This window comes from Crinia signifera, chromosome 1 (assembly GCF_055691185.1).
Source record: "Crinia signifera chromosome 1, ASM5569118v1, whole genome shotgun sequence".
Classification (NCBI taxonomy): Eukaryota; Metazoa; Chordata; class Amphibia; order Anura; family Myobatrachidae; genus Crinia; species Crinia signifera.
This window is the reverse complement of record NC_139217.1, coordinates 312,994,897-313,022,856: the sequence shown is the minus strand read 5'-3', so window position 1 is coordinate 313,022,856 and position 27,960 is coordinate 312,994,897. Positions and strand designations below refer to the sequence as shown.

General features: G+C 41.2%; 1 protein-coding gene and 1 pseudogene across 3 annotated transcripts in view; one reads left to right on the top strand and one right to left on the bottom strand.

Annotated features, from left to right (window-relative positions):
- The window catches only part of GKAP1 (G kinase anchoring protein 1), a 48,923-nt gene extending 20,963 nt beyond the window's left edge, over nt 1–27,960 (top strand). For all 3 annotated transcript variants that reach the window (XM_083186279.1, XM_083186275.1, XM_083186270.1), the window contains 8 exons: nt 6,434–6,560; nt 8,469–8,491; nt 8,876–9,028; nt 10,679–10,780; nt 10,890–10,953; nt 21,795–21,865; nt 22,252–22,329; nt 27,776–27,960. In XM_083186279.1, the coding sequence (XP_083042405.1) occupies nt 6,434–6,560; nt 8,469–8,491; nt 8,876–9,028; nt 10,679–10,780; nt 10,890–10,953; nt 21,795–21,865; nt 22,252–22,329; nt 27,776–27,823 (666 nt within the window). In that variant the 3' untranslated portion in view covers nt 27,824–27,960. The remainder of the gene's footprint in view (nt 1–6,433; nt 6,561–8,468; nt 8,492–8,875; nt 9,029–10,678; nt 10,781–10,889; nt 10,954–21,794; nt 21,866–22,251; nt 22,330–27,775) is intronic.
- LOC146037044 (5S ribosomal RNA) lies at nt 18,279–18,398 on the bottom strand (annotated as a pseudogene).

Sequence of the window (27,960 nt, the reverse complement as noted above, 5' to 3'; positions counted from 1 at the left end):
CATGTAACATGGAGCATCTATTAAAATAAGCCCTCCCCCGAAAATAAGACCTATGGTCTTTTTTGAGGGAAAAAAAAAAATAAGACAGTGTCTTATTATCGGGGAAACACGGTAGATGTTTCCTCGCGAACGAGGCACCAGGGACAATGTCTGTACCTACACAAGTTTCGGGAGTGCATGAATGACCGGTGAGGCAAGCCCCCCTGGATGGCCATCCATGACAAGTCTTTATGTCTATTAGTCAGTCTCTTGGATGCCACATACTCCCAGACAAACTTAACAGTTGCCGCCGGGAGCCCTGGGATCGATTCCATAGTGTCTCTGGCTCTGATGAGCTTGTGGACAGTTTTTGGCTTCCACAAGTCGGGTTTCAATCCCTCCAGTTGGTGTTCCCTCACAAACTTGGACACGTCCAGGTAGAACCACGGAGTTGTCCAGTTGTAAGAGATGGAGCTGTCCCACTTGTCCCATTTAAGGGTCCTCCACAATGGTAGGAGGAAGAAGCGGGACATGGAGTTCCCCGCAGAGCCGGCACAATTGTCAATCAAAGTTCTGCGGATGCAAGTACATACAAAGAAGGCTCTCAGCATAGTTGGAATGGGCCTTATTTTGGTTCATTCTTACTGACAAAATCCTTCTTAGATGGACAAAACCATGTGCACTGCAGGGGGGGGGGGCAGATGTAACATGTGCAGAGAGAGTTAGATTTGGGTGAGTAATTTTGTTTCTGTGCAGGGAAAATACTGACTGCTTTATTTTTACACTGCAATATAGATCTCACTTTGAAGTAAAACCCCACCCAAATCTAATTCTCTCTGCCCCACCTGCAGTGCACATGGTTTTGCCCATCTAAGAAGGATTTTGTCAGAAAGAATGAACCAAAATAAGGCCCAATGTCTGGAATGCCTTTGCCACCTTTGAGGGGATCCATGTACATAACGCTTCACTCTGTTCATTTTGGAGCCCCAGATGAAGTGGAAAGTGGCCCGGGTAATGGCCTTGCAGACCGCAGTTGGCGGCGGCCAGGCCTGGGCTGTGTACTGCAGGACGGGAAGGATCTCGTTCCGCAGCACAAGGAAAGGTCTCTGAGGCTCCACAGTCCAATTTTCTGTCTCACTGTCGCAAGTTTCTCATCCCAGCACTTCCGGGCGGCTCCATCACCGAACCAGACCCCCAGAATTTTGATGAGGTCCGGTTTGACGGTAAATGGGAAAGGAGCCGAGGACGACAGGTGCCACTTTCCAAAGAGCATGGCCTCTGACTTCCCGCAGTTGACTTTTGCCCCCGAAGCACGGCCGAAGTCCTCACAGGTCTGGACGAGTGCTGCCACCGAGCGTTGATCCGCGCAGAAGACAGTGACGTCGTCCATGTACAGCGAGCACTTGGCCACTGGGTGGTCTGGACCTGGTGCGGTGATCCCTCTAATCTCTGGATTCTGTCTGATGGATAGGGCCAGGAGCTCTATAACACAAACAAAAAGAAGAGGTGAAAGAGGGCAGCCTTGTCTGACCCCAGAGAGAACAGGAAAGGGGTAAGTCTTCCAGCCGTTCACCAACACCGTGCTGTGGATATCAAGGTACATAAGGTTAACATACGAACAAAACAATTCACCAAGACCAAATTTTCGCAGCACCTTACCCATCAGCTCATGAGAGACACGGTCAAAGGCCTTTTCCTGATCAAGACTGATCAGGGCCGTGCGCACATTACGATCTTTCACGTAATGGACCGTGTCCCTGAGGGCAAGGCTGTCTGCGATCCTGCGGCCTGGTATACCACAGGTCTGATCCGGATGAACAATCTGTCCGATGACAGCCTTCAGCCTATTGGCCAGTACCTTGGCGAGGATCTTGTAGTCCACGTTCAGAAGAGAGATGGGCCTCCAATTTTTCAGCTCACATCTCTCCCCCTTCCGTTTATACAAAAATCGTGATCATCCCTTCCCTCAGTGAAGGAGGCATTTTTCCCTCCACCACCATCTCCTCATACAGCTCGGGCAGGTTCCGGGCCGATTAGATCCCACAGCGCTACATAGAGCTCAGCTGGGAGACCATCGTTACCTGGAGTCCTGCCTTGCCTAAAGGATTTGGTGGCAGAGAATACCTCCTCCAGCGTCAGGGGAGCGTCCAGCGCCGATCTGCCTGCAGGATCAATAGGGTTAGTGATACCTGACAGGAACATGTCAGCCATGTCGTTGTCAGTCGTCTTAGGGGAGTAGAGGTCGCTGTAGTAGTCGCGGACGACCTTCATCACGCCCTCCTTCCCCTGTCTGGGAATGCCATTCTCATCTCGCAGCTCAGTCAGGGGCGTGTGGCCAGAGTGGAGTTTCCTGAAAAAGAAAGAACACTTCTCACCCTTCTCCAGATTCTCCACCTTGGAACGGAAGACGATACGTCTGGACTCCTTCTCAAAGTGCCTTTTCAGGCTCTTTTTGGTCTCATCCAGGTCGTCCTTCACGTCCCAGCCGCACCACTGGAGGTCCACCAGGGACTGGAGCTCACGCTGCAGATTTCTGAGGTTCCTCTTACGGTTGCATGACCAATCCCAACGCCGAAATCCCGACACTTTCTCCCTCCGTGGGTGTCCACGACACCCCTGGAGGGAGAATAAATTAGCGTGCCGAGCGTAACGATGCACTGGGCCCGCTGCGTGGCGAGTGCAGCGAGCCCGCAAGGGGGGGCGATCCACATCCCCCCCCCCCCCCTTGTCGGGATTTCGGCAGTCGGGATTCCGGCGTCGGGATTTTGAACGCCGGGATTTCATACTGAATCCGGTTAGGAACATAACAAAGGCTATATCAGCATGAAGAATGTGTGTATAAGCACACACAATCTAGGTGCACTCTATACCTGTTTGGTACATTCTTGCCTATTTTTGGAAAAGCGTTTTAGATATATAGTGAAAACATCCCCTAAAGATGTATATGCAATGTAAATAGGATGCACGTGAAGACTGCTAATTTGATATGACACATGTATATTGTTTGACTGAGTCTGCTTATGGAACAGAACTTGTTTTGGAAAAAGCTATGGCTACATTTGTATACATTACATACATATTATATTCTAATCTAATCGGCACAGTCTCCTCGTTTATCCTAGTTACATTGTGCTTTGATGAAGATTCATTTTAGGAAAGAAAGTGGTAAAAAATAAAAATACTGGATACTAGATTTTTACAGGACACTGGGTGCCAAGAGGGGCTGTTTGGCAGAACTGTAACAAAGATTAAGGAGGAATGCGGTGACAAGGTGGACATATATATCACACACAAGGACCGGCACTCCAGAATTCTATAGCAAAGGCACGCAGGCCATTGATTTATATATCATACACTGGGAAATACAGAAAATGGCAATACAGATAAGTAAAAGTAGTATTAATTTACTTCAACATTTTAAGGCAACGCGTGCCTTATCAGGAAAACCTAAACAATAAAAAAAATGAAGTGCTTTAAAAACTGTGATCATGAAGTGTACACGCAAAGCAATGCTGCCAATGGGATCACATAACCAGAGAACCACGTGACCAGCGCATCTTGATGTCATCGCTCAGGTCGCCCGGTGGTTTCTCTACCAACTATAGACGCTGACCCTAGAGGCAGACACTGGAAAGTGAAGGACAGAAGTGTTATAGGAAACTAAAGGATACAAAAAAATAGTTAAAATATGACAAAGGGAAACAAATGAGCAGGTAACAAAAGTATAAAAGAAATACTTTAAATATTAAAGAATTTCATTTATTAAATTTGAAAAAAAAAAAAGAAAAAAAAGTAACCCTATTTTATATTCCAAGAAATGTGTATTCAGACCATGTGGTGTAAAGTGTCCAGATTAAAAATCCAAGGAGCTTCCTCCTATTTGATAAGATACACCATTCCATCCCCACCACAAGGTGGTACTGAGACATGGTCAATAATCTTATAAAGTAAAGAGCAGATTCTTTAAAATAGGATGTTTCAATCTTTGTTTTGAGCTCCACTAGTCCTTTCACACTTAAATATATTTATTATGCTTTAATGCTGATTGATCATGACAAAATGTGGTCTACCATTGCAACTAAGGGGGGTATTCAATCTCCTGCAGCCATCTCCTGACTAAACCTATGGAAAAAATATAAAAAAATTTCCATTTGGCCATGCTCTAAGACACGGGTGTCAAACACAAGGCCTGCCAGACCTAGTCATGTGGCCCGCGCGAGGAGATAGCACGCAGGGGCAGTGTGTCCCAGCTCCTGCCTAGGCCACCCTCTCACCCACCCCCTCTCACCCACCCCCTCTCACCCACCCCGCGTGCACTCGCTCGCCGGAGCTGCGGGGTTGGTTGCTGGGACGTCACGCAGCTGGCGATCCGTGCTGGACTGCTGGTAGTAGCGGTAACCGTGTGTGCAAGGCAGCTGACTGAAATAGGTTAGTAGCGTATAGCTCGGGCTGGTCGCTGTACGTGGGGATCTCTGTCACTGAGGGTGACATTTACACACCAGGCCATGCTCTCCTCTAGTCACTGCGTGTCTATCTTGCTAGCCCATATTAAAATGTCTTTCCCAAAATGGTGTCACCTCCTCTAGCATCCCTAAGGCAGCTCTGTACCTTCTGTCCCTGTCTACCACTGAACCCTGCACCTCAATATAATTAGTACTGGATGTGGAATTAAATTTCTGCAGCATAGCTCTGCGTTTGATGGCCCACCATTTTTGTTATCGCATTGTTATATGCATGTCCTGTTTCATACTGCTTTAAAGTACACCTTGTACAAGTTTTCTGTCATTTGTACTTTTTGGGGGACCGGCCCTTTGAGGGTGACCAAACTGCTGATGTGGCCCCCGATGAATTTGAGTTTGACACCCCTGCTCTAAGAGATGTATATAAAAATGTTACATCGTGCATATATCTCTCAATCACAAAGGAAATTCTTCATCCTAGGAGATCTGTGACTATGGGCCAGATCAGGTAAACCCCGCACAAGCGAATTCCTGCCCATGTGCATAGCTGCAAATTCGTTCATAGCTGTGCACATGAGGGAAAATCCATTTGCAATCACTTACCTTCCAATGGCTTTTACACCCTCTGTTCGCAGTGCCAAGTAAGCCAGGACTTATTCGGTGCTGTGGTGGCCGTGGGGAGAAGGAGACCGCTGATTAGGAAACACCTGCAGTTTCTGGGGCACTCTCAGAAAACGCAGGGTTACCGCCCCCAAACGGCCGCAGTGTGTCAATCACCCTGCACGCAGCCAGTGATGGCTAGCCGTCGCTGGCTGCCTTCACATAGACAGTTCACGCGTGTGCACAGCTTACCGTGGCCATCCAATAATCAGCAGAGCTGCAAATTCACAACCCTGCATTCAGGTCTGAATCAGGCCCTATGTCTGAACTATAAAATTACACATTCTTTGTTTTATCATTTGTGGGAATTCTGGGACAAGGCAATGTTTGGTAATGATGAATGTCATCTTCTTTTGGCGAAAGACCCATTAGCCATATTAATTGGTAATTATTGGAATTGGAACTTACAATCACGTAAGGCTGAACTTGTTCCTTTGTTTGACGATTGTGGTGACCGTTGCAAAAATAGTCATTTTGAGGTGCTGGGCTGCTCCTGCCCCTCCTTTTTTTGACTGCAGTTAAGGTGGCCTTGTTGCAGCTGCTGTATATGGATAGAAGGGCGACCCTTCCAGAAATCGAAACTGAGTTCAACATTATCATAAATAATGGGCAATTTATATTGACTGATACTAGATAGTTATGTGGGGGAGGGGGGACTAGTTGTTGTTGCTGCTTTTGTCCTAATTTTTATTTTATTTTACTATTTGTATGGCAAAATTCCTTTTGTGCAAACAGATGATCATATTTTCTATATTGTATTACTTTGTATGCATTCTATTTTTCACAAAATATGGTTCTTTAAAAAAATAATAATAGGATGCTACTGGTTAGTTGGTAGGATTCCCATCAATGGCAGACCTGAACTGATGTAAGGCCAATTCAAAGAGAATCTTTGTGTTTTAGTTATTTTTCTAAATATATTATATGGGATAAGTTGCATTCAGGGAGATGGCTACTACTTCAGGGAGAATGTCTAACATTCTGGCAAGTACTGTATGGTTGGTGGTGAATATAGATATGATTTGTCTTGTCCATTTGCATTTAATACTATATAATAGTACATTCATTTAACATAACACCCAACCGAAATATATAGAACATAAGTAACACTATAGGTAATTCTTCTATTTCTAGTGATACTGTAGTTTTGCTTTCTGTGTTAGAGAAGGTTCGTTGTTGTTGTGTTTTTTTTTGTTGTTTGTTTGTTTTTTAGGGGTGGTTTTGCGACCCCAATTCCCCCAGACAATCTGATAATCATTGTCAAGTGGGCATCATCCAAACCTTTTGGAAATATTGCTTGCTTTAATAGTATGTTAACTTTTTTTTTTTTTCAGGAAAATGATAGTGGAGGAAATGCGTCACCTCAGTCAAAAAGAGTCGGCAATAAAAAAGATAAAAGAAAGAATAACCAAGGAAAGGACAAACCTCTCACAGTATCCCTAAAAGACTTCCAGTCAGAAGGTGACTCTCAGAAAATGTATTCCTATAATATAGCATTAATACTGGTAATGTTATGAGAAAAATACCCCTTTCCACTGAGGCAATAACCCGGGTTGCGGTTCAGTGGAAAAGGGTCCATGAAAAATAATCCAGTGATCAAGATATTTGATGCAGGAGGGACCCAGGTAATGAGGGAGCGTGAATTGGTGACCCGGGTCACGTTAACAGCATTGGGAGAGCCGGAACCCTGGTGCTTTTGAGATGTCGTCCTTTCCGAGCGCCAACTGAAAAACAATGCACATGGGCACAGTATAAAATGGGTCTACTCCATTAAATTTCATTACAGCAGGGACCTCTGCACCAGCCCTGTGATCACATTAACACATGTACAGGGGATAGGCGGAGTACAAATGATGGACATGATTTAGAGTTGGTACAAGTTGCACTTTTTTTTAAACGAACCTTGTAGCACTGTGAGGTGCAAATGTGTGTTTATTTGTTATTGTTTGCAGTGAAATTACTACGGTCAGCTCTAGTATTATACTGCGTTTTAGAGTTAGGCCAATCTATAGCTCCATCAACTTTTTTATTACATTGTGTAGGTTTCCTTTTCCTCTCTGCAACACAGTATTACAGAAAGGCGTAACCAGAACTTTGGGTGGCCCATGGCAACATAATGAAGAGGCCCCTGTTGCTATTATTAATTACTGCTAAGTGTCTCCCGACAAATTGCACGCCCCATAATATTGTCCAAGTTCAGCTTCTGGAGAATAGTTGTGCCCTAGTTAAAATGATGCTCCCTAGTAGTGTCCTAGTTTTATTTTCTGAACCATTGTAGTTCCCTAGCTTACATAATGTCACTTTGTAGGATTTCCAGTACACATTATGCACACACATTAATATTGTATCCACAGTTCATATTATGACATACAGCGCCCCCTTTTCCTACTGTTCCACATTAGCATGCCTCAGTTCTTTATTATGTAACCTCATAGTATCCTCCACATTACAATAAACAGATCAGATTATGAACAGTTACGATACCCCCTTAACATTGTAACATCCACTACACCAGTGATGGCTAACCTTGACACTCCAGCTGTTGTTGAACTACACATCCCAGCATGCCCCGCATCAGTTTTAGCATGGCCAAATAGTAAAACTGATGCAGGCATGCTGGGATGTGTAGTTCAGCAACAGCTGGAGTGTCAAGGGTAGCCCTCACTGCACTACACAGACCCCTCTGTTTGAAAATGTAATGTCACACAATTCAGGCTGGGCAATAGGTCAGACCCAGTTGGTTAAAAGGTAATTAGTATTCATCTTTATAACCTGGGTCCAGGCTCCCCTTAGCCTCTGGGACTCATAGCAATCGCACGCTTTGCAGAAACCTATGTTACAGATAAGGATTTAGCATCAAGTGCAATATTTACAGGACAATAACCATGAAATCCCATATATTGCATTAATATACATTGGCCATTCATGAAGCAGTTAAACATAAGTGAAATAGAGGAGTCTGGTCGGGAGTTTTCATGTACAGCCTCCAAAAGACCTGAATTTAATTTCACAGATGTCTGTTATTTGTTTATAAGAAGATAACATGTATATTCCTATTTTTTTACCATGATAGGCGATCTCTTTTATTAGACAGAATTTACTTTCTCTTCTTACCGGTATCACTAGCTCTGCAAATGCCATCAGAGTTAGTGTTTTCTTTTTTGCTTGTTTTTTGGTCACATGGCCGTTTATGGGTGACTGTAGCGGACCAGTCAGTATTTGACAAACCTCTGTCATCATGATTTAGAAATGTATTCATATACATGGGCAACAAACAAACGTGAGATAAGATATTAATAAGGAGCGTTGCCTAGACATTTGTGCTGGTAATTAAAATATATGTTTTTTTTTTTTTTTTTTTTTTTTCAGAACAGCATACTAAAAAACCAGAGGTGAGTACAAAATGTTAATAATGTAAATGCTATTTTTCTGCAGTGCTAACAAAGATGAAGGATAAATGTTTTGTGATGTTGTTAAATTTAATGTATTAATTTTCTAAAGAACATTAAACTGTAATTTTACTTTGGGGACTTTTGTTAAAGCCAAGGAATTCCTATTAAATGCATCTTTAATAGTTGGTGACTGTGATGTCATTTTGATTTTGCAGCTCTGTCCTTTAAAATATGCTGAAAGTATTATTTGACTTTTACCAATGAAGTGTAATATAGACAATATTTCTTCTGTCTAGAAATTGGTGTAAGAATATCCTTACTTGTTTTGCTTACTATAAAAACAGATCTTTTATTTTACTTGATTTATTTTATTTTTTTATGCAGGAAGCAAAATCCCCTCCGATGTTACCACATGACCGTGGTTTTTTCAGTAAAATTGAAGATGATGTCACGAAAATAGTTCTTAAAGAAAAGCGAAAAGAACAAATCCCACTTCCCGATGTAATGGAAAGTTTTCCATCAGCAGATCACAGTTCGGTATGTTGGGTGAATGAATGTATACAAGGTGTAACTATAGTATTAAACAATGTGACTGCTGTATTTTTACGTTTAATTATATTAAGTATATTTTAGCTGTTACTGTTACCGCATGTTCATAATCTTCAACATCCTCAGGACTGACAATAAATATTTTGTGCCACTCAAACACTGGTGCACATGACATACAATCTGCCCCATAAGTCTCTGTCATCATATGGAAAGGTTTGATGGGAATTTTGTTCCATTCAACTGAAAATCTACTTCAAATAATCATTTTTACTACACATCACCATTTTGGGATAGTCAAAGGTTAATTCCGCTCTGCAGTATGGTTTAAGTCTGGTTGTTTAATAGCCACACCTCATATGTATTCTAGCATAGTTGAGGCAGATACACCCTAGTGCAGGCTAAAATGCACACAGTCTTATACAGTATTCCTCACATCCGAAGCGTGGCGAGCCCGCGAGGGGCGGCGGTACGCGTCCTCCGACCTTTTCATACCTCCACTATCCACGTTGGCGTAGAGTTGATTTTATATAGTGTGGCGAGCCACTGAGCCCAAAGTGTGGCGAGCGCATGCAAATTACTTTACATGTATTCCGCGGGGCTCGTCACGCTTCGGGCTCGGTGTCTCGCTGCGCTCGCCTCACTATATAAAATCAACTTCACGCCGACGCTTCGGGTTGGCGTTGATAGTGGGGGTGCCGTTGGGGGGGTGCATTTAACATACTAAGCACCCATTATGGTTAATTATCTGGTACTTGTGTATTTTGGCGGCGCCCATCGCATCGCATACCATAACGCATACGATGGTATGCGATGCGATGCGATATCGTACGATAGTGCACGATGGCATACAATTTTAAAATTGTATGCCATTGTACATGGCATACAATGCCATACGATGCGATGCGATTAAACATTGTATAAGCACCCTAATGGGTGCTTATACAATGTTAAGCACCCTAATGGGTGCTTACAATGTTAAATGCACCACCACGCCACCCCCCCACTATAAACGTGAACCCGAAGCGTGGCGAGCGGCGGCGGTACGCGTCCTACGACCTTTTCATACCCCCACTATCCACGTCGGCGTGGAGTTGAGAATAGAATAGTGTGGCGAGCGCAGTGAGCCACCGAGCCCGAAGTGTGGCGAGCGGACGCAGATACCTGTGAAGCCCGCGAAGGGACGCGTTTACCTGTGAAGGTATCCGCGTCCCCTCACGGGGCTCGCTGCGCTCGCCACGCTTCGGGCTCGCTGTGCTCGCCACACTATTCTATTCTCAATTCCACGCCGACGTGGATAGTGGGGGTATGAAAAGGTCGTAGGACGCGTACCGCCGCCCCTCGCGATGTATAACATCCACTGCCATCGCGTAACATCACATCGCATACCATCGTATGCCTTATGGTCTGTGATGCGATGGGCGCCGTGCTAGGAAACAAGTACCGTTATTCCACCTACTCGGGATGCTTTCCTAGCAGAAAGCATCCTGACGGAAGATCAAACTGGTGGACTATATTCCGCCTCTGTCTGACAGTGACTATACCCCTACGTCTAAACTCATATTAAACCAAAGACATGCTCAATAATAAAAGTGCTAATCAAAAAGACGTCACTGCAGTTTTATTTGTTTTGACACCCAGGAACCTGTCCTGAAAGATGGTCGAACAGAGATACTCAAGGTGGAAATAGAGAAGAAAGATACAGAGATACAACTTCTGAAAAGAATAATTTCTCAGTGGGAGGTGTGGAATATTATGATTTTATTAAGTAGACTTTTTTTTTTTTTTTTTACAATTCTATATTAATATGTGGCTGACTTTCTTTTTTTTTTCTGTGCTGTCCCAAAAAAAGGCAAAATACAAAGAAGTGAAAGCAAGGAATGCTCAAGTTCTAAAAATGCTGCAAGAAGGTGAAAGTAAGTGGTTTCTTTCTTTTAAGGGTGGTGCCTCGGACAGCTGTTATCTGATTACTGCTCCACAGAAAAATCAGGGAATCCTGTGATTGGGAAAGATCTCTTCATTAATTTGGTGTTGCCCACTATGTGAAAGAAGTGTGTGGGTGCATATTACCCTGCAATGCAGGGCACATACTTTTACCTGTAGGGAGGGCACTGCATGCTCTATAAAATTCCAAACAACTCTTTGTAGTTCTTGTCAATGATTTAAATTCATATAAAATTTTTTTTTTTTTTTTACAAAATGGGTAATCAAAATCCACTGAGCTCTCCTATCTTGTATTAAGGCCCATACACACGACGATTCGCTCCATGGGGGTGATTCTGATTTAACCCCCCCCGCACCTTCACACCACACTCAGACACAGACGTCTGGGCGTGTGGTGGTTGGCCTGGGATTTCACCCATGAGAACGCCCAGCGTTTCATGGGCGTTCCCATGGAAATTCCCTGATTGGGCGGGCAGTGGATGTGCGCTTTCCTCACGCTGAGCGACCATAGAGGTCTCAGATCTGTGAGCACTGGAGAAATCATTTGATGGTCTCCGACTATCGAATGATTTCTCCCCCGCACCCAAGGCTGTGAACGGATGATTATGCAAATCATCCATTCGCAGCTGTGCAGTGTATCATGTATGCGAGGGGGGGGGGGGGTCTGGGGACTCGCTAGCCTGCGAAATTTGCAGCCTTGCAAGTCAACCAGAATAAGGTCCCATGAGTGAATGCTGTAGTGCATACACACTGATCACGTTAACAATATTGTTCAGTGATGTCACTGGGTCCCCCCTCTGTCCATGAAGTCATTGGCCTGGATGTACAGATGATGAGGGGGCGGAAGCAGGGGGGAGACCTCTGCGTGTATATACCTGTTAAGGGCCATCAATGTGACCTTTCATTATTTTTGACATGTGCAGGTCCGGATTTACCCGGAACTCAAAACGGGATCTTATTAACTATATGCTGTCACATGTGTTTGCTCCAAAACCTGTTATAGCTGGATAGCCAATATGAACCCGTTTTGACTTCCGGTTAAATCCGAGTAAATCCGGACCTGCAAATTTCTATATTTTTATTTGGAAAGTATACTATATTCCCTCAGTGATATGTGCTACCACAATGGATTTCTGGTCCTTTTCTTGTGATACAAGTTGTCACCTTGGTGCGACAGTGCAGCAGTGTTGTGTTATGGTCATTGGTGCTGTTGGAGAGACCTCACCCTGGTCTTGTGGTGGTAATTATTTTGTGCTGCATTGCTTTTGTCTTGGAAGAAATTGTATAAAGTCTCCTTTTTATATAGCAAATGTATGTATATGAATATTGGTTCTGGCTCCTTTTAATGTTTGTTGTCTGTTTATATAGTTCTATGGTTTCTATTTAAACAATAAATTGCTCTTTTTTGCAAATGGAATATAGCCTTTTTCTTGATTAATGTAAATAGCTCTCTTGTTTACAAACTGATTATAGCTCTTTGTTAATGTAAATAGCTGTTTTGCCGGCAGGAACAAATAAGACGTTTTGTCCTACTTAAGCTCTTCAATGTGGTAAATTCTGTTGAAGCTTTTGTGGCTGCATATTTCCCCACAGGAACACATTTATGCTGGTGCTTCTTACAACAAACCAAGATTTGTTAATCACACTGTGTGTGTGAAATGTTTCCAGATCACTAGAATTATATGGTATAAGCTGCTATTTGTTCTGTGGGAACCTAATAAATGTAGAGGCCTTATCCAGATTCTATAGTAAATGTAATCTCCGACTTTTTCGGGCTCCATTTGCGTTTTTTTTTTTTTCTCGTTTCGCATATGTGACTTTTTTCTGAATCGCAGGAAGTGGATGTGACCATGCCGTATAGACATTGTAAATTGAGATTGGCTGCCAAAGTTTCAAATGCAGGCCCCTGACTCTACTTATATAAGTCTGGATTAATGCTGTGTACGCACGGTACAATTAGGGTGGCCAATTCGCGGGATCCCAGGATTTGGCCCCCAAAATCCCAGGATTTCAATCCCGGAAATTGGAGTTTTCAATCCCGGGATTTCGGGATTAGACTGCGCATGCGCAGTCTAATTCCTTGCAGTGTCTGAGCACTCGCTCAGATGCTGCCCGGCTTCTCCCTTACCCGTCAGTGCAGCACTGCGCAGCGTGACGAGGTCAGAGGTCACGCTGCACAGGGCACAGCCGTCCGTCCAGCCCACCCAGCCTTCCCGGATCCCAGCCAGCAGCCCTCCTGCCCGCCCACTCAGCATACCTGGCTCCCAGCCACCCAATCAGCCCGGCCGCCCACTCAGCAACCTCGCTCCGCAAATGTAAGTAAATAGTTGGCGGCCAGGGCGTTTTTTATTATTAGGGATGCCATTCCCGGGATTGAGCATTTTTCAATCCCGAATCCCGGGATTGAAAAAAATGCCCCGGGATTGGCATCCCGGGGAATGAGATTTTCACTATGTAGTCAAAATTGCATGCAGATAGTATGCAGATTGCATAGGTTTTTTACCTTACGCTCCCGAGCACAAATCAGAACTCAGACAGGACAGCTATGACTATATAGTGCAAATCGAATGTAGATAGGATGAATTGTATGTAAAAAGTACAGAGTTACCAAAGATTGTATAGCAGTCGAATGGCAAGGGAATCTCAGTGTGTACACACCATTAGACAGTTGCTACTCACACCACACCTGATCACTGCTTTTGATTGGCTGCAACTGCAAAAAAAATAAATAAAAAAATGTCTTCTAATTTAGTAAAACTGCATCAGCAATGTAGCTTTTACATATATTTTTAAGTTTTAAAATGGGAAAATAGACCTTTTTGTATTTGGGTGTGCTTTGTGGAACAATTAGATGCTCCAAGGCACTTGGGTTTTTATTATCTGCACGATCAGGCCATTCTTTACAATATATACCTATGATTTTCTATGTTATCCATGAAGGCACACCTCCAGTTACAAGCCAGGTATGACAAAGGGAGGCAGTCACAAAAAAACATGTTTTAACTATCACACGCTGAATAAAGTCCTTTGGTATTTTTGTTTAGGGAGCTGGGAGGACTGTTGTGGTCACAGGGAGGGTTCTAGCTTGTGTGTGTATATAGGGCTGTGATGAGGAACCTTGGTAAGTTGTTGAACTACACATCCCAGCATGCCCTGCTACAGTTTTGATATTTGGCCTTGCTAAAATTGTTGCAGGACATGCTGGGCTGTGTAGTTTAACAGCTGGTGTGCCAAGGTTCCTTTTCACTGATAATAGGGGATGTGATGTATGCAGGAATACTTGTTTGAGCTGATCGATCTAGCTCAGCGGTTCTCAAACTGTGGGTCCCAACCACCTCAGCATGGGGTCATGACTATGTTGCTGTGGAGAGGGGACAGGGTATAAATCATTAAGTAAACACCCACTACTTCCTTCTTCCATCCCCCTGTCACCCGTTATCTCCCCCCCCATTACCCACTGCCTCCCTGTCACATTGGCGGTCAGTTCACTTCAATGACCACACATGTGGCGGCCATTCAGTAGTAACTTGCTGGGGTCCTGTAATAATTTTTATTGTCTGATGGGGTCCCAGAGCAAAATAGTTTGAGCATCCCTGATCTAGCATATGCTGATGCAAAGAATCCTTCCGGTGCTACCTGTGGTTTAAACTGCACCTTAAGCTGGTACAAACTATGCGACTTAAATGAACAGTATGCACAATAACAATATCGTGCATATCTAGCACACTGCAAATTTTAAAAACCATGCAGTTCCTCTCTACTACCTGTGGTGTCACTCTGCTTTGCTGCTTCTGTTCTGTATAGGAACATGGAGTTACAGAACAGTCTGAGAGAAACAAAAAAGAGAAGGATAGTGGCGCTAACCAATGAGTTAAAACCAATAAGTTAAAAAATTAATATTTATTTGTGCACACAATGTAACAATTAGACATATAATAAAACAAATTAATATTGCCCATAAAGTGCCACATGCATTTATGAAGAATTAAGGATCCGCTCCTATGTATACCGCCCCTAAAATGATGCAGGAAAGACCATTTGTGTCACATTGGTTGACACAAAATCCAACGGAGTTCAGGATGTTGTAATATGATATATTTAACGATAAAGTTGACCTGTGGATTGCATAGCAGCGATATCTTCCTTTATGGTGGTGAAAAACAAGCCAAGTGTCACGTTGGGTGACTTGGGGCAAATGGTGAAAAGTCCTCCAATTTTGTGGTGGCTGGTTGGATCCAAATAAAGTGCAAAGTGGCAGTTGTTGGCAAAGATAATCAGCCTGTGATGCGTTACACTGTCATATAGGACAGCTTTTTCAAAGGTATGGAGATTGCTTGTCTGTTTTGTCTGATAAGCAAGCTCCATACCTTTGAAAAAGCTGTCCTGCATGACAGTGAAACGCGTCAGCGGCTGAGCATCTTTGCCCACAACTGCCAATTTTGCACTCTGCACTTTATTTGGATCCAGAGAGAGTCTGTTTTGAGCTTCTTCAATATAGTGGACATTCGTTGTTTTTCATGGAAGATTGTCTTCCTCCTTCCCATCACATATAACTGTACTGTGTTCACGGCTTCAGAATTTTCTGAATGACAAAACTGTTTTTGGGCATGATTTTGTTTCCTATCAGTAGTTGCTGCTAGATTTCACATCCAAAATGAGCTTGTGGTTGCTTCTCCCAGGTACCAAACTCTTTGGCAGCGCAGTGCTCTTTCAATTTTGGGAGTTCCCTCTTTAAAAAGTGTCAGGTACAGAGTTCCTGTTTACTTACACAAATGAGGCTCACCGTTTGGCCCAGTTCCTTCATTTTACTATGCTCCGGGCTTATGCTAAAGTGGTCCTTTCTGACCCTGCTGTGGGGACTACTGCTTACGCATGGTTAGTGGAACAGTCTTGGGCGGCTCAGTTTTTTGTTTCTGCAGAGCAGCTTGGTAAAGCTGCCATGGGGTCTTCTGGCCATACTTTTTATTAGTTTCTGTGCCTTTTGTGTTTCCTTGGATGTGGCCTTTCTGCATTAAATTCTCAGCGCAGCACAGAGGCATCCCAGTGCATCTGTGCCCTCTAGTGGATGAAAAAAAAAAACAACAGGATTTGTATTCTTACCTGGTTAACTCATTTTCTTCAAGTACATATGGGGCATGAGGTGCCTACACTGATGCACTTTGCTTGTGGGGATAATTGCTATCTAGCAGTTCCCTGAAGGCTTTAATGTGGTTGTGCGTCTGCGTGTGTGCCGCTCTTTTTTTCCCTCTCCTCACTTTTGACATAGCTTGCTGGCTTTCTGTGGCTGGAGGCAGAGTATAGTGGAGAGAGTCTGGGGCTACTGTGTTAGCACCAAATAGTTACAAGACAGATTTAACCAAATATAAACATAGATCACAGCAGGAGCATAGGATCAGTTGCAAATCTATAGCGTTTAAAATATATATATATATTTATTTTCATCAGGTCATGCATAAGGTGCAAAGTATGTTTGTATGTGGTTTTTGTTACAACTTTGCACCTTATGCATAACCTGATGAAAAGACCGCACAGGTCTTGAAACGTTGTCGGCTGCACTGTAATTATGCTGTAAAATTTGCTCAAATATATTTTCACCTTTACCAAATCCGTTGGAGTGCCGCCTCCTTTCTCAATTATCCCTCTAACAAGGTTTAGGCGAGATTCTGCTGCTATATATGTGTGTGTGTGTGTGTGTGTGTGTGTGTGTGTGTGTGTGTGTGTGTGTGTGTGTGTAAAAAAAAAAAAATGTGTGTGTATAAAAAAAAAAAATATATATATATATATATATATATATATATATATATATATATATATATATATATCTAATAAAAGAAGTAGATAAAGATAGCGGCGACTAATTGCTGAGCTGGATATAGTAAAAAATATTTATTTTAGATGACAATATAAGACAAAAAAATATATACGTATAAAAAAGGGAGGACAATTTTTAAGATATAAAGATAAAAAATACAAAAATACAAGGAAAAACTGGAGTAGAATAAAAACACAATCTTCCTAAAATCAAATAAAAAGATATAAAGGAGATTTGCTTAACTTAAAAAGGATGGAGATCAGAGGTTGCCCAACGCGTTTCGTCGATGTGACTTCATCAAGGGGTAACAGGCAACTGAGACCAGACCGGTATTTATACCTGTATGTCTGTCTCCTATCTATATGACATCACTTCCTGTGATAAATTGGTATGCAGGGCTATAAGGCTATTAAAACAGTTATTTTCTTTATCAAAGTGCTGTAAATATTACTGGCTACATGTAATCAGACAATCGCTAGGTTCATAAAGAACAGATAATAAATATAAACATTTATATAAGTCCTAAAAGCATATAAAACGGTAATTCGCGGCACTTCCGCCACGTTTCCGGCATCCAGGCAGTCCTACTGCGCATGTCCAAGTTTGTATAAGGCTCGTTTTGACCTTCTTTGCGCATTGCGCATGCGCCGACCGTCTGGCGACCAGATAGAGTCCTAGGCATTCTCAGGATAGAGTGTCCGTTTCACTGGGTGCCGGCGGCCATTTTCTAGTGGATCTTAGTAGCTTGTTTAGAAGGATTGATTTTGTACGGCGGCCATCTTTGTGGAGGTAGCTTGATGAATTCCGCGATATATAAAAAAGCAGATAAAGGGGGACATCGTGAATATATAAAACATACTTTCGTATCTGTGTATTCAGCGCTTATATAGTACACTTAATGGGGGATTTTTCAAACGTTAGTGTTCTGAATAAAGTGCTATAGTGCTTTACATTGATAATACAGTACATTGCGGCGGCCATCTTTGTTGAGGCATTTAATCAGGGATATAATTTACTTCTATGTGAAAAAAGGGGACCGTGGATAATAAAATCTATAATTCAGTAGAGTTGCACATATTAGTGCCTATGGAAACAACATGTGAGGATACTCCAATTTAGATGGATAATTTAGATAAAGGTCTGCATATTTTAATGTAGTGAAATTATTCTAGGTATTTATGCATGAATAACAGGATTTTTCAAATTCATTTAGAATTAAAAGGTGTATTTTGGAAAGAAAAAGGAAGGTGATGTTCAAGAAGCGTGAGGACTAGACAATAATATTTATTTAGTATGTGCATATATACATGTGATTTCTAGCTGTGGTGTATATAGATGGATAGTGATTATACGTGAAGATAGATTTATGAGAGGTGATGATATTTAATAAATGAGAATAGTTAATAGTGTGGGTTTAGAAAAGGATAATTGGTGATTTTATTAGGACAGCTGATATATTAACATCAAGGTCAGTCGTCATTTTCGTCACTACAGCACCTGGTTTTCCCAAGGGGTCTCCCTTCTTGGTACTAGCCAGGCCCAACACTGCTTAGCTTCCAAGATCGGACGAGATTGGGCGTCACATAGTGTGGTATGACTGTAGATAAAAGCCATGACAATTTTTTAGATGTTTAGAGACTTTATTTTATTAATAATTTAAAAAAGATTTTAAAAGAGTGTACATAGGTTGTAATAGGAGAAGTGCCAGTAAAAGAAGGTAGTGATACGTTTTTGACCTTATAAGAATGGTGCTATTTCGTAGCTGTCATTGAAACCCTGTGGATGCATGGTATCCAACTCGAAGATCCAGTACATTTCTCTCTGGGATAATCTTGTCGCCAAATCTCCACCTCTAGGTCCCATTTTGACCAATTCGATTGCCTTAAAAGTTAGTCCATCAGGATTGGCGTTGTGGTGACTTTCAAAGTGTTTGTAAATGGCGTGGCTGTCAATCTTGTTCTTGATATTTCGGTTGTGTTCTTGGATCCTCAGTTTTAGCGGTCTCTTAGTTTTCCCAACATACTTCAGGTTACAAGGGCATTCCAGAAGATAAATTACTGAGCTTGTGTTGCAGTTGATAAAATCTTTTATGGTGTAATCCTTTGTGTTATTGTAGTTAGTGAACTTTTTTCTGTTTGGATGAACGAACTTGCATATGTTGCATTTCCCACATTTGTATGAGCCTACACACTTGATTCCTGTATTTGTTTGTGGATTCTTTAGAAGGCTTGGTGCTAGGATGTCCTTCAGGTTTTTAGATTTTCTGAATATAACTTGGGGGTTTGGTGGTAAGATGTCCTTCAGGGTGGGATCCATCAGGAGTACGTTCCAATGTCTTTTAAGGCTCTGTTTAATCTTACATTCGTGTTGATTATAGGTGGTGATGAACGGTACTGTTTCCTTCCTCTCTTCTTTTTTGTTGTATTCCAGTAGGTCATTTCTTTGGATGTTGTTAACTTTAGATAATGCATTATTTAACACTTCGGTGGGGTATTCTTTTTCTTCAAATCTTTGTTTGTACAATTCAAGTTGGGTGGCACATTCTTCTTCCTTGTTGCAATTCCTTTTAATGCGGTTAAACTGGGAGAACGGAATGTTCTCCTTCCATTTCCGTAAGTGATTACTTTTATAGTGGAGGTAGCTGTTTGTGTCAACTTGTTTGATAAAATTCTTTGTGTGTACTTCGGTACCCTCACCTACCAATATTAGGTCCAGAAACTCGATCTGGGTTTTGTTAATGCTTGACGTGAATTTGAGGTTCATTTGGTTGTTACTGATGTATTTTAAAAAATCGGAAAACATAGCTTCATCGCCTTCCCACACGATTAAAATGTCATCAATATACCTTCTGTAAAACTTGACATTGTCCTTAAAAGCATGGTCTGTGTATATAAAACGTTTTTCCCAGTACCCCATAAAAAGATTTGCAAAACTTGGTGCAAAGATAGTGCCCATCGCTGTACCGCATCTCTGTAGAAAAAACTGGTCTAAAAACTTAAAATAATTGTGACTTAAAATAAACATCATGATGTCACATATAAAAGTTTTATGTTGAGGGGTGATTGTGTCGTCCTCCTCCAGGAATTCCTTGCATGCTTTGATTCCAACTTCATGTTCTATGCATGTGTACAGCGACTGGACATCTATCGTGGCCCAGTAAAAAGAATCCTTCCATGTGAAACTTCTAAAAAGATTTAAAACTGAGGTTGTGTCTTTTAAAAATGCGGGTAGGTTCATCACATATTTGCGTAAAAAAATATCTACATACTCAGAGAGATTAGAGGTCAGGGAATCTATTCCTGCCACTATTGGACGTCCCGGTGGATCGACTAAAGATTTGTGAATCTTTGGCAGGAAATAGAATATAGGGGTGATGGGGTTGGACCTCATAAGGTATTGATACTCTTCTTTGGTTATTATTTTGTCCCGTAGGCCTTGTAGTAGCAGTATTCTGAGTTCTTCAATGTAACCTTCTTTTGGGTCCTGTTTCAGAGTCATATATGAGGTCTTGTCATTCAGTAACCTGTTTGCTTCGCGTACATAGGCCTCCCGATCCATAATGACCAAACCTCCCCCTTTGTCAGCTTGTTTCAGGATGATATCAGGGTTATCCTTGAGTTTCTTTAATGCTTCTCTCTCTGAGTTTGATAGATTTTTGTGTGTGATGGGTTCTATTTCTTTGTCACAAAGGTCCTTCTTAACTAAATCATAGAATATCCCAATGTTATTCCCTTTTGATTCTAGGGGATAATATTTCGATACCGGTTTTAGTCCTGATTTTGATTGATTCTCGTAGTTCTGGATGCTGGCGTTTTTTTTCCTGGCGAAATGTCTTTTTAATGTCAATTTTCTCACAAATTTGTTCAAATCAATGTAAGTTTCGAATTTGTTCATTCCTCCTGTTGGGGCAAAGGATAGGCCCCTATTTAGAAGTGTTGTTTCTGCCTCACTCAGTGTGTGCTTGGAAAGGTTAAAAATTCCTTTTGGTTGTGATTTTACTGGATGATTCGTTTTTTGGGGTCTCTCTATATATATATATCTCTTTGCTTGGTTGTTGTTGGTTTTTTTTTTTTACACACTGTGGTCACACTATGATTTATCAGACACCCATGGCTGATCACAGGCAATCCTCTGCTTTCCCAGCCAGCAGATATGGTAGGCTCAGCTAAAATAGGTGAAGCTGGGTAAAACCCTAGTAACACCATCTGAAGTTGATGTTATCGCAGGGCTCACTCCACTTTGTTTTACAATTTGATTTTAGTAACTCTTAGAGTGTGTACACACGGTTCGATGCTCTGTGCGATCCGATGTACGATTCGATGTTTTGTCCGATTTTTACTTTTCCCTTTTTTTTTTTTTTTTTTCTCTACTCCTTAAGATATGCCTTAAGATATGCTTAAGATTTTGACTTTTTACCATACAATTTGCTATGCGATTTCCTATTTGATTTACTATGCGATTTCCTATGTGCCTTAAGATTTGCTTAAGATTTTGACTAAGCGATTTTGACTTAACAACAGGATGACTGACAGGGCCCTGGAAATCGTATAGCACATCGCATCTTAAGCATATCGCAAGGCACATACGATGCATGCGATATGCTTGCGATGCTTGCGATTTGTGCTAGATAGAGTGTGCTGCCCACTCTATCTCCCCTCCGATCTCTCCTTAAACGGGAGCGCGCATCGGGCTAGGAAGCCCTTACAATGCATACAATCAGTATGCGATATGTATGCGATATGGCTTCCGATGTTGACGATATCGTCAACATCGGAAGCCATATCGAACCGTGTGTACACACTATAAAGCAGATGTCATTTCCCATTAAAAGTATGTTTAATAAATAAAATATACATATTTAAGGTCATGAAGAAAAATTTTAATTGTCCTCCAACTGCCCATTTAGTATGTTTTGCCAAAACTGAAATAATGAGAAAGTAAAATGATTGATAAATATACCCTTTTTATGTTCTTTCTAATTTTCTCACTTTCTAACTTAAGTGAAAGACAAAGCCGAAATACTTCTGCAAGTGGATGAATTGTTGACCATTAAGAATGAGTTAACCTTGCAGGTAAGAATGCAAACATAGTTTTACTGTTTATATCCCTATAAGAAATTACTTTTTAAAGTTATAATTTATAGTCTTTTTGGATGCAAACTTTTTCACCAATGGTTATTTTTCTGTGCTTGTTTTATTGCATCCTTCATTGTTGTTGGCATGCATATGGTGGCTATTATCTATAGAAATTTTTTTTTTGTTTTTTTGTGTGTTTTTTTGACCAAATTGGTAGAAAAGATATTCTGTATAAACATGCTCAGATGTTGCGAGGCCCTCAGAAAACTGAATAATATTTATAGAACAGCATATAGTTACTGTGTGTGGTGGTGTTTTTTTGGTTTGGATTATCTCCATGCTGCTAAAAAGATTTTACTTTGTTTCAATTATGTATATTCTAGGTCACTGCTCTACATGCTGCTTTAGAGCAAGAAAGATCAAAAGTCAAGGTTCTTCAAGCTGAGCTGGTGAAATACCAGGTATGTTTGCGGGATTTCTGATTATACTTCAGAACACAAATTTATGAGCATTTCCGGACAACCAGATTAAAAATGTTTCTCTGGATATATCTCCATCTATCTACAGGTTGAGTATCCCTTATCCAAATATCCGTTATCCAAATTATCCTGAAAACCATAGTTCCCATACTTTTTTTTTTTTTTTTTTTATAAATAAATAAAACCTACTGGGGCTATAATATGTAACTGCCACTAAATATGTGCAGGGAAATGATTGCTTGGCATTCAAACTCGGTGCCTGAGACAGTACACAAACATGTTTTTGAAACCTTGTTTCACGCACAAATAAAATATAGTTGTGTGTATTTCATGTGTTTGATATGTTTATACAACATAAATGCAAGATGCATAATTGAAATATAAAAATATTCCAAAATAACACCCTGTGGTATGAAACACGTGTGTGTGTGTGTGTGTGTGTATGTATATAAACAGGATCCCCCAATATCACTCGCTGTGACATGATATACACTCATATCGCTTTTTCTGATAGCATTACTCTTCAGTTGAAGCTGGGGATGGTGTAGGTGCGGATCCAAGTGTTTTTTTTTTTTTTTTCACTTTTATTGGTTGGTTGTAATGAAAGAAATTGCCACGAAACATATGCTGGAACTCGCTCATCTTTATTGTACACAAATTTACAAGGACCATATATTGTATTATGCATCTATGCAGTGCCAGTGTAAGGCACCAGAGCAGCGCTCCGGTGCTCACCCGGCCGATGTACAGGGGGGTGCCGGTGACTGCACCCGCCGCAGCATTCCTTCTCGGGGGTGTGGTAGCGTCAGGTGATGCGGCGACCGCCACTAAGTAATACCAGGGGTAGCGAGGCGGCTGCAGGGGGGGCGGGGGAGTTGCGGTGCCACTCACCGCCAGTGCAACTCCCCTCCATGGGCACCTCCTGCTGCAAACTGGCACCCTCCAGTGGCCGGCGCCCTAGGCAAATGCCTAGACCTGCCTAGTGGTGACGCCGGGCCTGCATCTATGTCATGCTTCAATAAAGAAAAATATTTAATAAAAAAAAATATTCTGAAATATGGACTAATCTGTTATCCAAAATGCGTCTGGTCGCAAACGTTTTGGATAAGGGATGCTCAACCTGTATTATGTTTCTCCAGAGAAGTAGAACATAGGTTAATTCTCCAGGAATTTTTTCAGAAGCAGGTTACACATTTTTTGAGCAGTATTAAGACTGCTGTACACTGAACAATAAGGGTTAGCTTGTTATTTTCATAAGCGGGGGTGTATTTAGACATTTGTGAGCCAACAGCAAGATTTTGTAAGGGCTTTATGCATCCTGAGTGGTCAGTCCAGTTTACCCCTCAAATTAGCATTGCTTATTAATTTTGCAAACCAATAAGAAACTCTAAATTAACGTTTCAGAGTAAACACTATTTCCACTGGCACCTAAAGACTAAAGATGGTAGGGCAATTTATTATTTTAACGTTAAATTGTCAGGACACTCAGTCCCCCTTCTTAATGACTTTATTAGGCATTTGGAAGTTTTTCATTTGCTTAATTAGTCCAAAAATGACATGTCATTTTTTGGAAGTAACAATGATGCACCCCGGATTTAATAAAAGGATTTATTTAATCCAAAAATATTTTTTATTTAAAATTACCTCTCAAGCTCCATTTTTTTTTTATTTATATTTTTTTTTTGTATTTTTTTATTTTTTGTCTACTTAACCCCTTCAATGTTTTTTTTTGTTGTTTTTTTTTTAAACAAAAAAAAACACTGCCTCCCTGGGTCAATCAGTGGCTACCCGGACCTGCGCACCCCGTCCCCGGCAGCCAGCTGGTCATAAGCCGGGGACTTCAATAGAAAACCCAGAGGGGGGAGGGGAGGTGCGGCGGAGGGGGGGAGGAGCCGTGCAGCGCCAAAGCTGCCTGAGTTCAGTGATTGAATTCAGCAGCGCTGCCTGGCTCTAAACAGTGGCAGTCACGAGAATTTTCCGGGCTTGCCAGACACTGAGGCACAGCCCAGAAAATTATCGGGATTGCCACTGAATGGGTTAATTGTGAATAGATGAAATTCTTACGCTTTCTTGAATTTCTTTTTCTGTAAAAGCACAAATAAGCAATTGACACCTTTTTTTTAAATAGGGTCTATTTTTGTTTTCCTAAGAACACACATAGTTTGACCAGGGACAAGGCCCCAGAACATCTGCATATCCTGGTACTATGGTAGTTATAAATTTAACTGCAAGAGAATTTCCCACAGTGTAGCAGCATAATGCTTTCTGCTGCCTCCTTCACTATAAAGTGGAAGAGGATAGGGCTTGTTGGTTCCCCAGGATGGAGACTGTACTTGAAACACTTTTTCCCAAGCTCCTTGGTTCTGGCTTCTGATTGGTCTACCAGTTTTTGCATTCTCCACTGTCAAAGTGACCAACTTAATATATTTTAATAGATTTGTGGTGTTGTATTACAAGAACCAGTGGATCCCAGGTTAAAAATAGCTGCATATGGCACCGCTCTTGAGGCTTTGATTTAGGAGAATGACCAGTTTAGATCAATTGCTGTGGTAGAGCACCAAATTAAGGAGATGATTCTAATTCCTTCAGAATGGGGTGAATTCGGCCCCATTCTGATGGTTGGGGACTGCGTATGGTTTTTTTATGCGCATGTGCAGGTCCCTTTTGCAAATGACTTCGGCGACTTGCCGAGCCGTTTGAGCGGAAACCGACAGGGTCGATTTGTCACTGATGGGATCAAAGCATATCTGGGTAACTTAGGATTTATATGATTTTCCCACATATGCTGCAATACCAATTTGAGGATCCAAAGATACCCAGATATGCTTTGATTCCATCTGTTCACTGTAAGCCACAAGTAAGAAACATATGCATGTATGTCTGTGTTAACACGGGAGTGGTGATATAAGTCTTAACAGACGGGGAGAGGACAAAAAGATACTATTACGTGATTCCAACAAAGAAACTATATGTAAGCACATCATATAGTTACCTTTCCCTTGAGGTGTATATTTATAAAAGAAAGACATCACTCTGAGCACTTCCTTAGATGGGATTTAAAGAAACCTTGATGGGGGTTTATGTATGTATATATGTGTGTGTGTATATGTATATATATATGTATATGTATATGTGTTTTTGGAACTCGGCGATCGGTTTTACTTAATAAATAAAAAATAAAAAATGAGGTTTTTCAAAAATTGTCAGAAATTTAATTTTTTTTAAAAAGGGGGGTCAAATACATCACGCAATAAATACAATAAATAACACAAATGGGGATGACAGTGCACTCTAAGAATATATGATGCTAAAAATATGTATATGTGCTCAGCAGTAAAAGAGAGTAACTAAAATGCTGCAAACACCATAAAAATAGCTTGGCTAAGTAAAAGTACTGCCTATACAATTATGTAATCATAAAAAGCGGGAACATAAAAATAGAGGTAAAAGATATGGAAAATCGCTTAGCTTTTAGTGAGGAGACAGGATTAAAAGCTGCCCGACATGTTTCGTCTAAACAGACTTCCTCAGGGGGTGTGGACAAACTGGTAGGAGCTGATATTTATAGTATGAGACAAGCTTACATCACTTCCTGTCCCTCAATTAGAAACTATAACAGTGAGCGAGTACATGAGTATATATAGGAGGTCAATCATAATATATTTAGTAAATAAAAAGGTAGTCCATGGCTGGGGTATAGGGAGCCCGCTATCCTGTTAGCGTAAATAAGTTAATTGTAAGTCAATTGGTTTAATTGTTTTTCGTGGGTCCGGAACAGCGGGGCGGGACGTCACATCCGCCCCACATCCGCCGTCACCCAGGAGAACAGTGTGCCTGCGTGTTGTTCGTGCAGTCAGCCGGGTCTGTCATCTGGCTGGTATCTAGCTCCTCTAAGCGGCTTGTGGAGGTCACGTGATGTCTCCTACTTCGCCGCAACGGAGTCATGTTGTTGCTAGGCGACCTCTTATGGATACAACATTTCTTTCATGCGTGTCAATCCTTGTAAGTGCTCATGAATATGTAGTTTTAAACCATTGACATAAGGAGAGGGAGACATAATTTTAGTGCATTACTGATCTCGGCAAAAAATACTTAATGACAGACGGGCTGGTAGTGATATTTTTGAAGAGAATAAATAAATACATACATCAAATGGAACATATTCATTGAATAATAAAATGAATGAATAAATAGAGATACCGTGTTAGGGAAATACGATGTTTCATGGTAAATATTGTTAGGGAGGGGATGCCTCCTATAGCAAAGAAGATAGTAGAAACCATGCCATAATTTCATTATTTTTATTTTAAGCATTGTATTTGCATATTAATCCAGTATGACAATCCGACTAACAATTGGATATAGGGGACACTTCAATAGGCATTACGGCAATATAGGTACGGTTGTATGGACCTGATGAGGTTTATTCCATGGTTGCCTCCATATATGTGTCCCTGTTCAACCTTAGACTACAGCACCTGGTCTTCTTTGGAGGTGCCCCTTCCAAGTACTGGCCAGGCCTAACACTGCTTAGCTTCCAAGATTGGACGTGGTTGGGCGTCCCAGTGTAGTATGGCTGTATGGTGGTGAAATGTTGCGGGCACTGGAGGGTCATGTAATTATTCTCTTCAGTCTCTTTCATTGTTGTATACTATTTAAAGATGTTAGCAACGTGACCAACCTTTTATTAGAGTAGGAGTAGTCCTCATAGCGCCCATATACGTATCCAGGTTTTTATTTTACTTTATACTATATATATATATATATATATATATATATATATATATATATATATATATATATATATATATATATATATATATATATATATATATATATATATATATATATATCATTCAGGGGTGACTTGTTGTCCCTCTCTTTTGGCTCATAGAGTGACAATATAATCTATACACTCCACTGACCATCCTTTATATTGGTTTCCCTTTTCATGTAACTTGAAAAATGTGGAGAAATATATCCTATATCCTATATCATTTGAGGATCGGCACATACGAGGAATATCTCCCCTTCCTTTTCTCAGAACTTCCTCTTCTTTAAAAAGAAGAATATATGGTATTGGAATAATCAGCGCAGGACACAATCTTCATCCTTCTCTTTTAAAACTGTTTCTACCATTCCAGTGCTTGTAGTCCTGGTTCTAGAGGAACAGTGACCTGCAGCAGAGGCAGCGCCAGATCGATAACTACAATATATATTTTTTTATTTAATGGTCAGGGACATCAAATGATTTCACCTGTGGCAGCATGCGCTGGGATGTGTCTTCGTTAGCCCTTAATTCTGCTAACTTTTGACTTTTATTATTTTATACGTGTTTATTACTTGCTTGTTCATATTTTAATGGATGTAATTTTGTTTTATTTATCTAGAAAGTCCTAAGCTAGTTCCTATTTATTTGTCTCTGTAGGGTGGTAAGAAGGGAAAAAGGAATTCTGAATCTGAACATGGACGATGATCAGGCATTTTCCACATCGCTGATGGAGATTTGATTATTTTCTAAGAAGCACTAACTTTTCTGCAGAGTATAAATACTGCTGTACAATGCCATATGTTGTTAGTTTTTCATGACTAAATAAAACTTATTCTTCCATT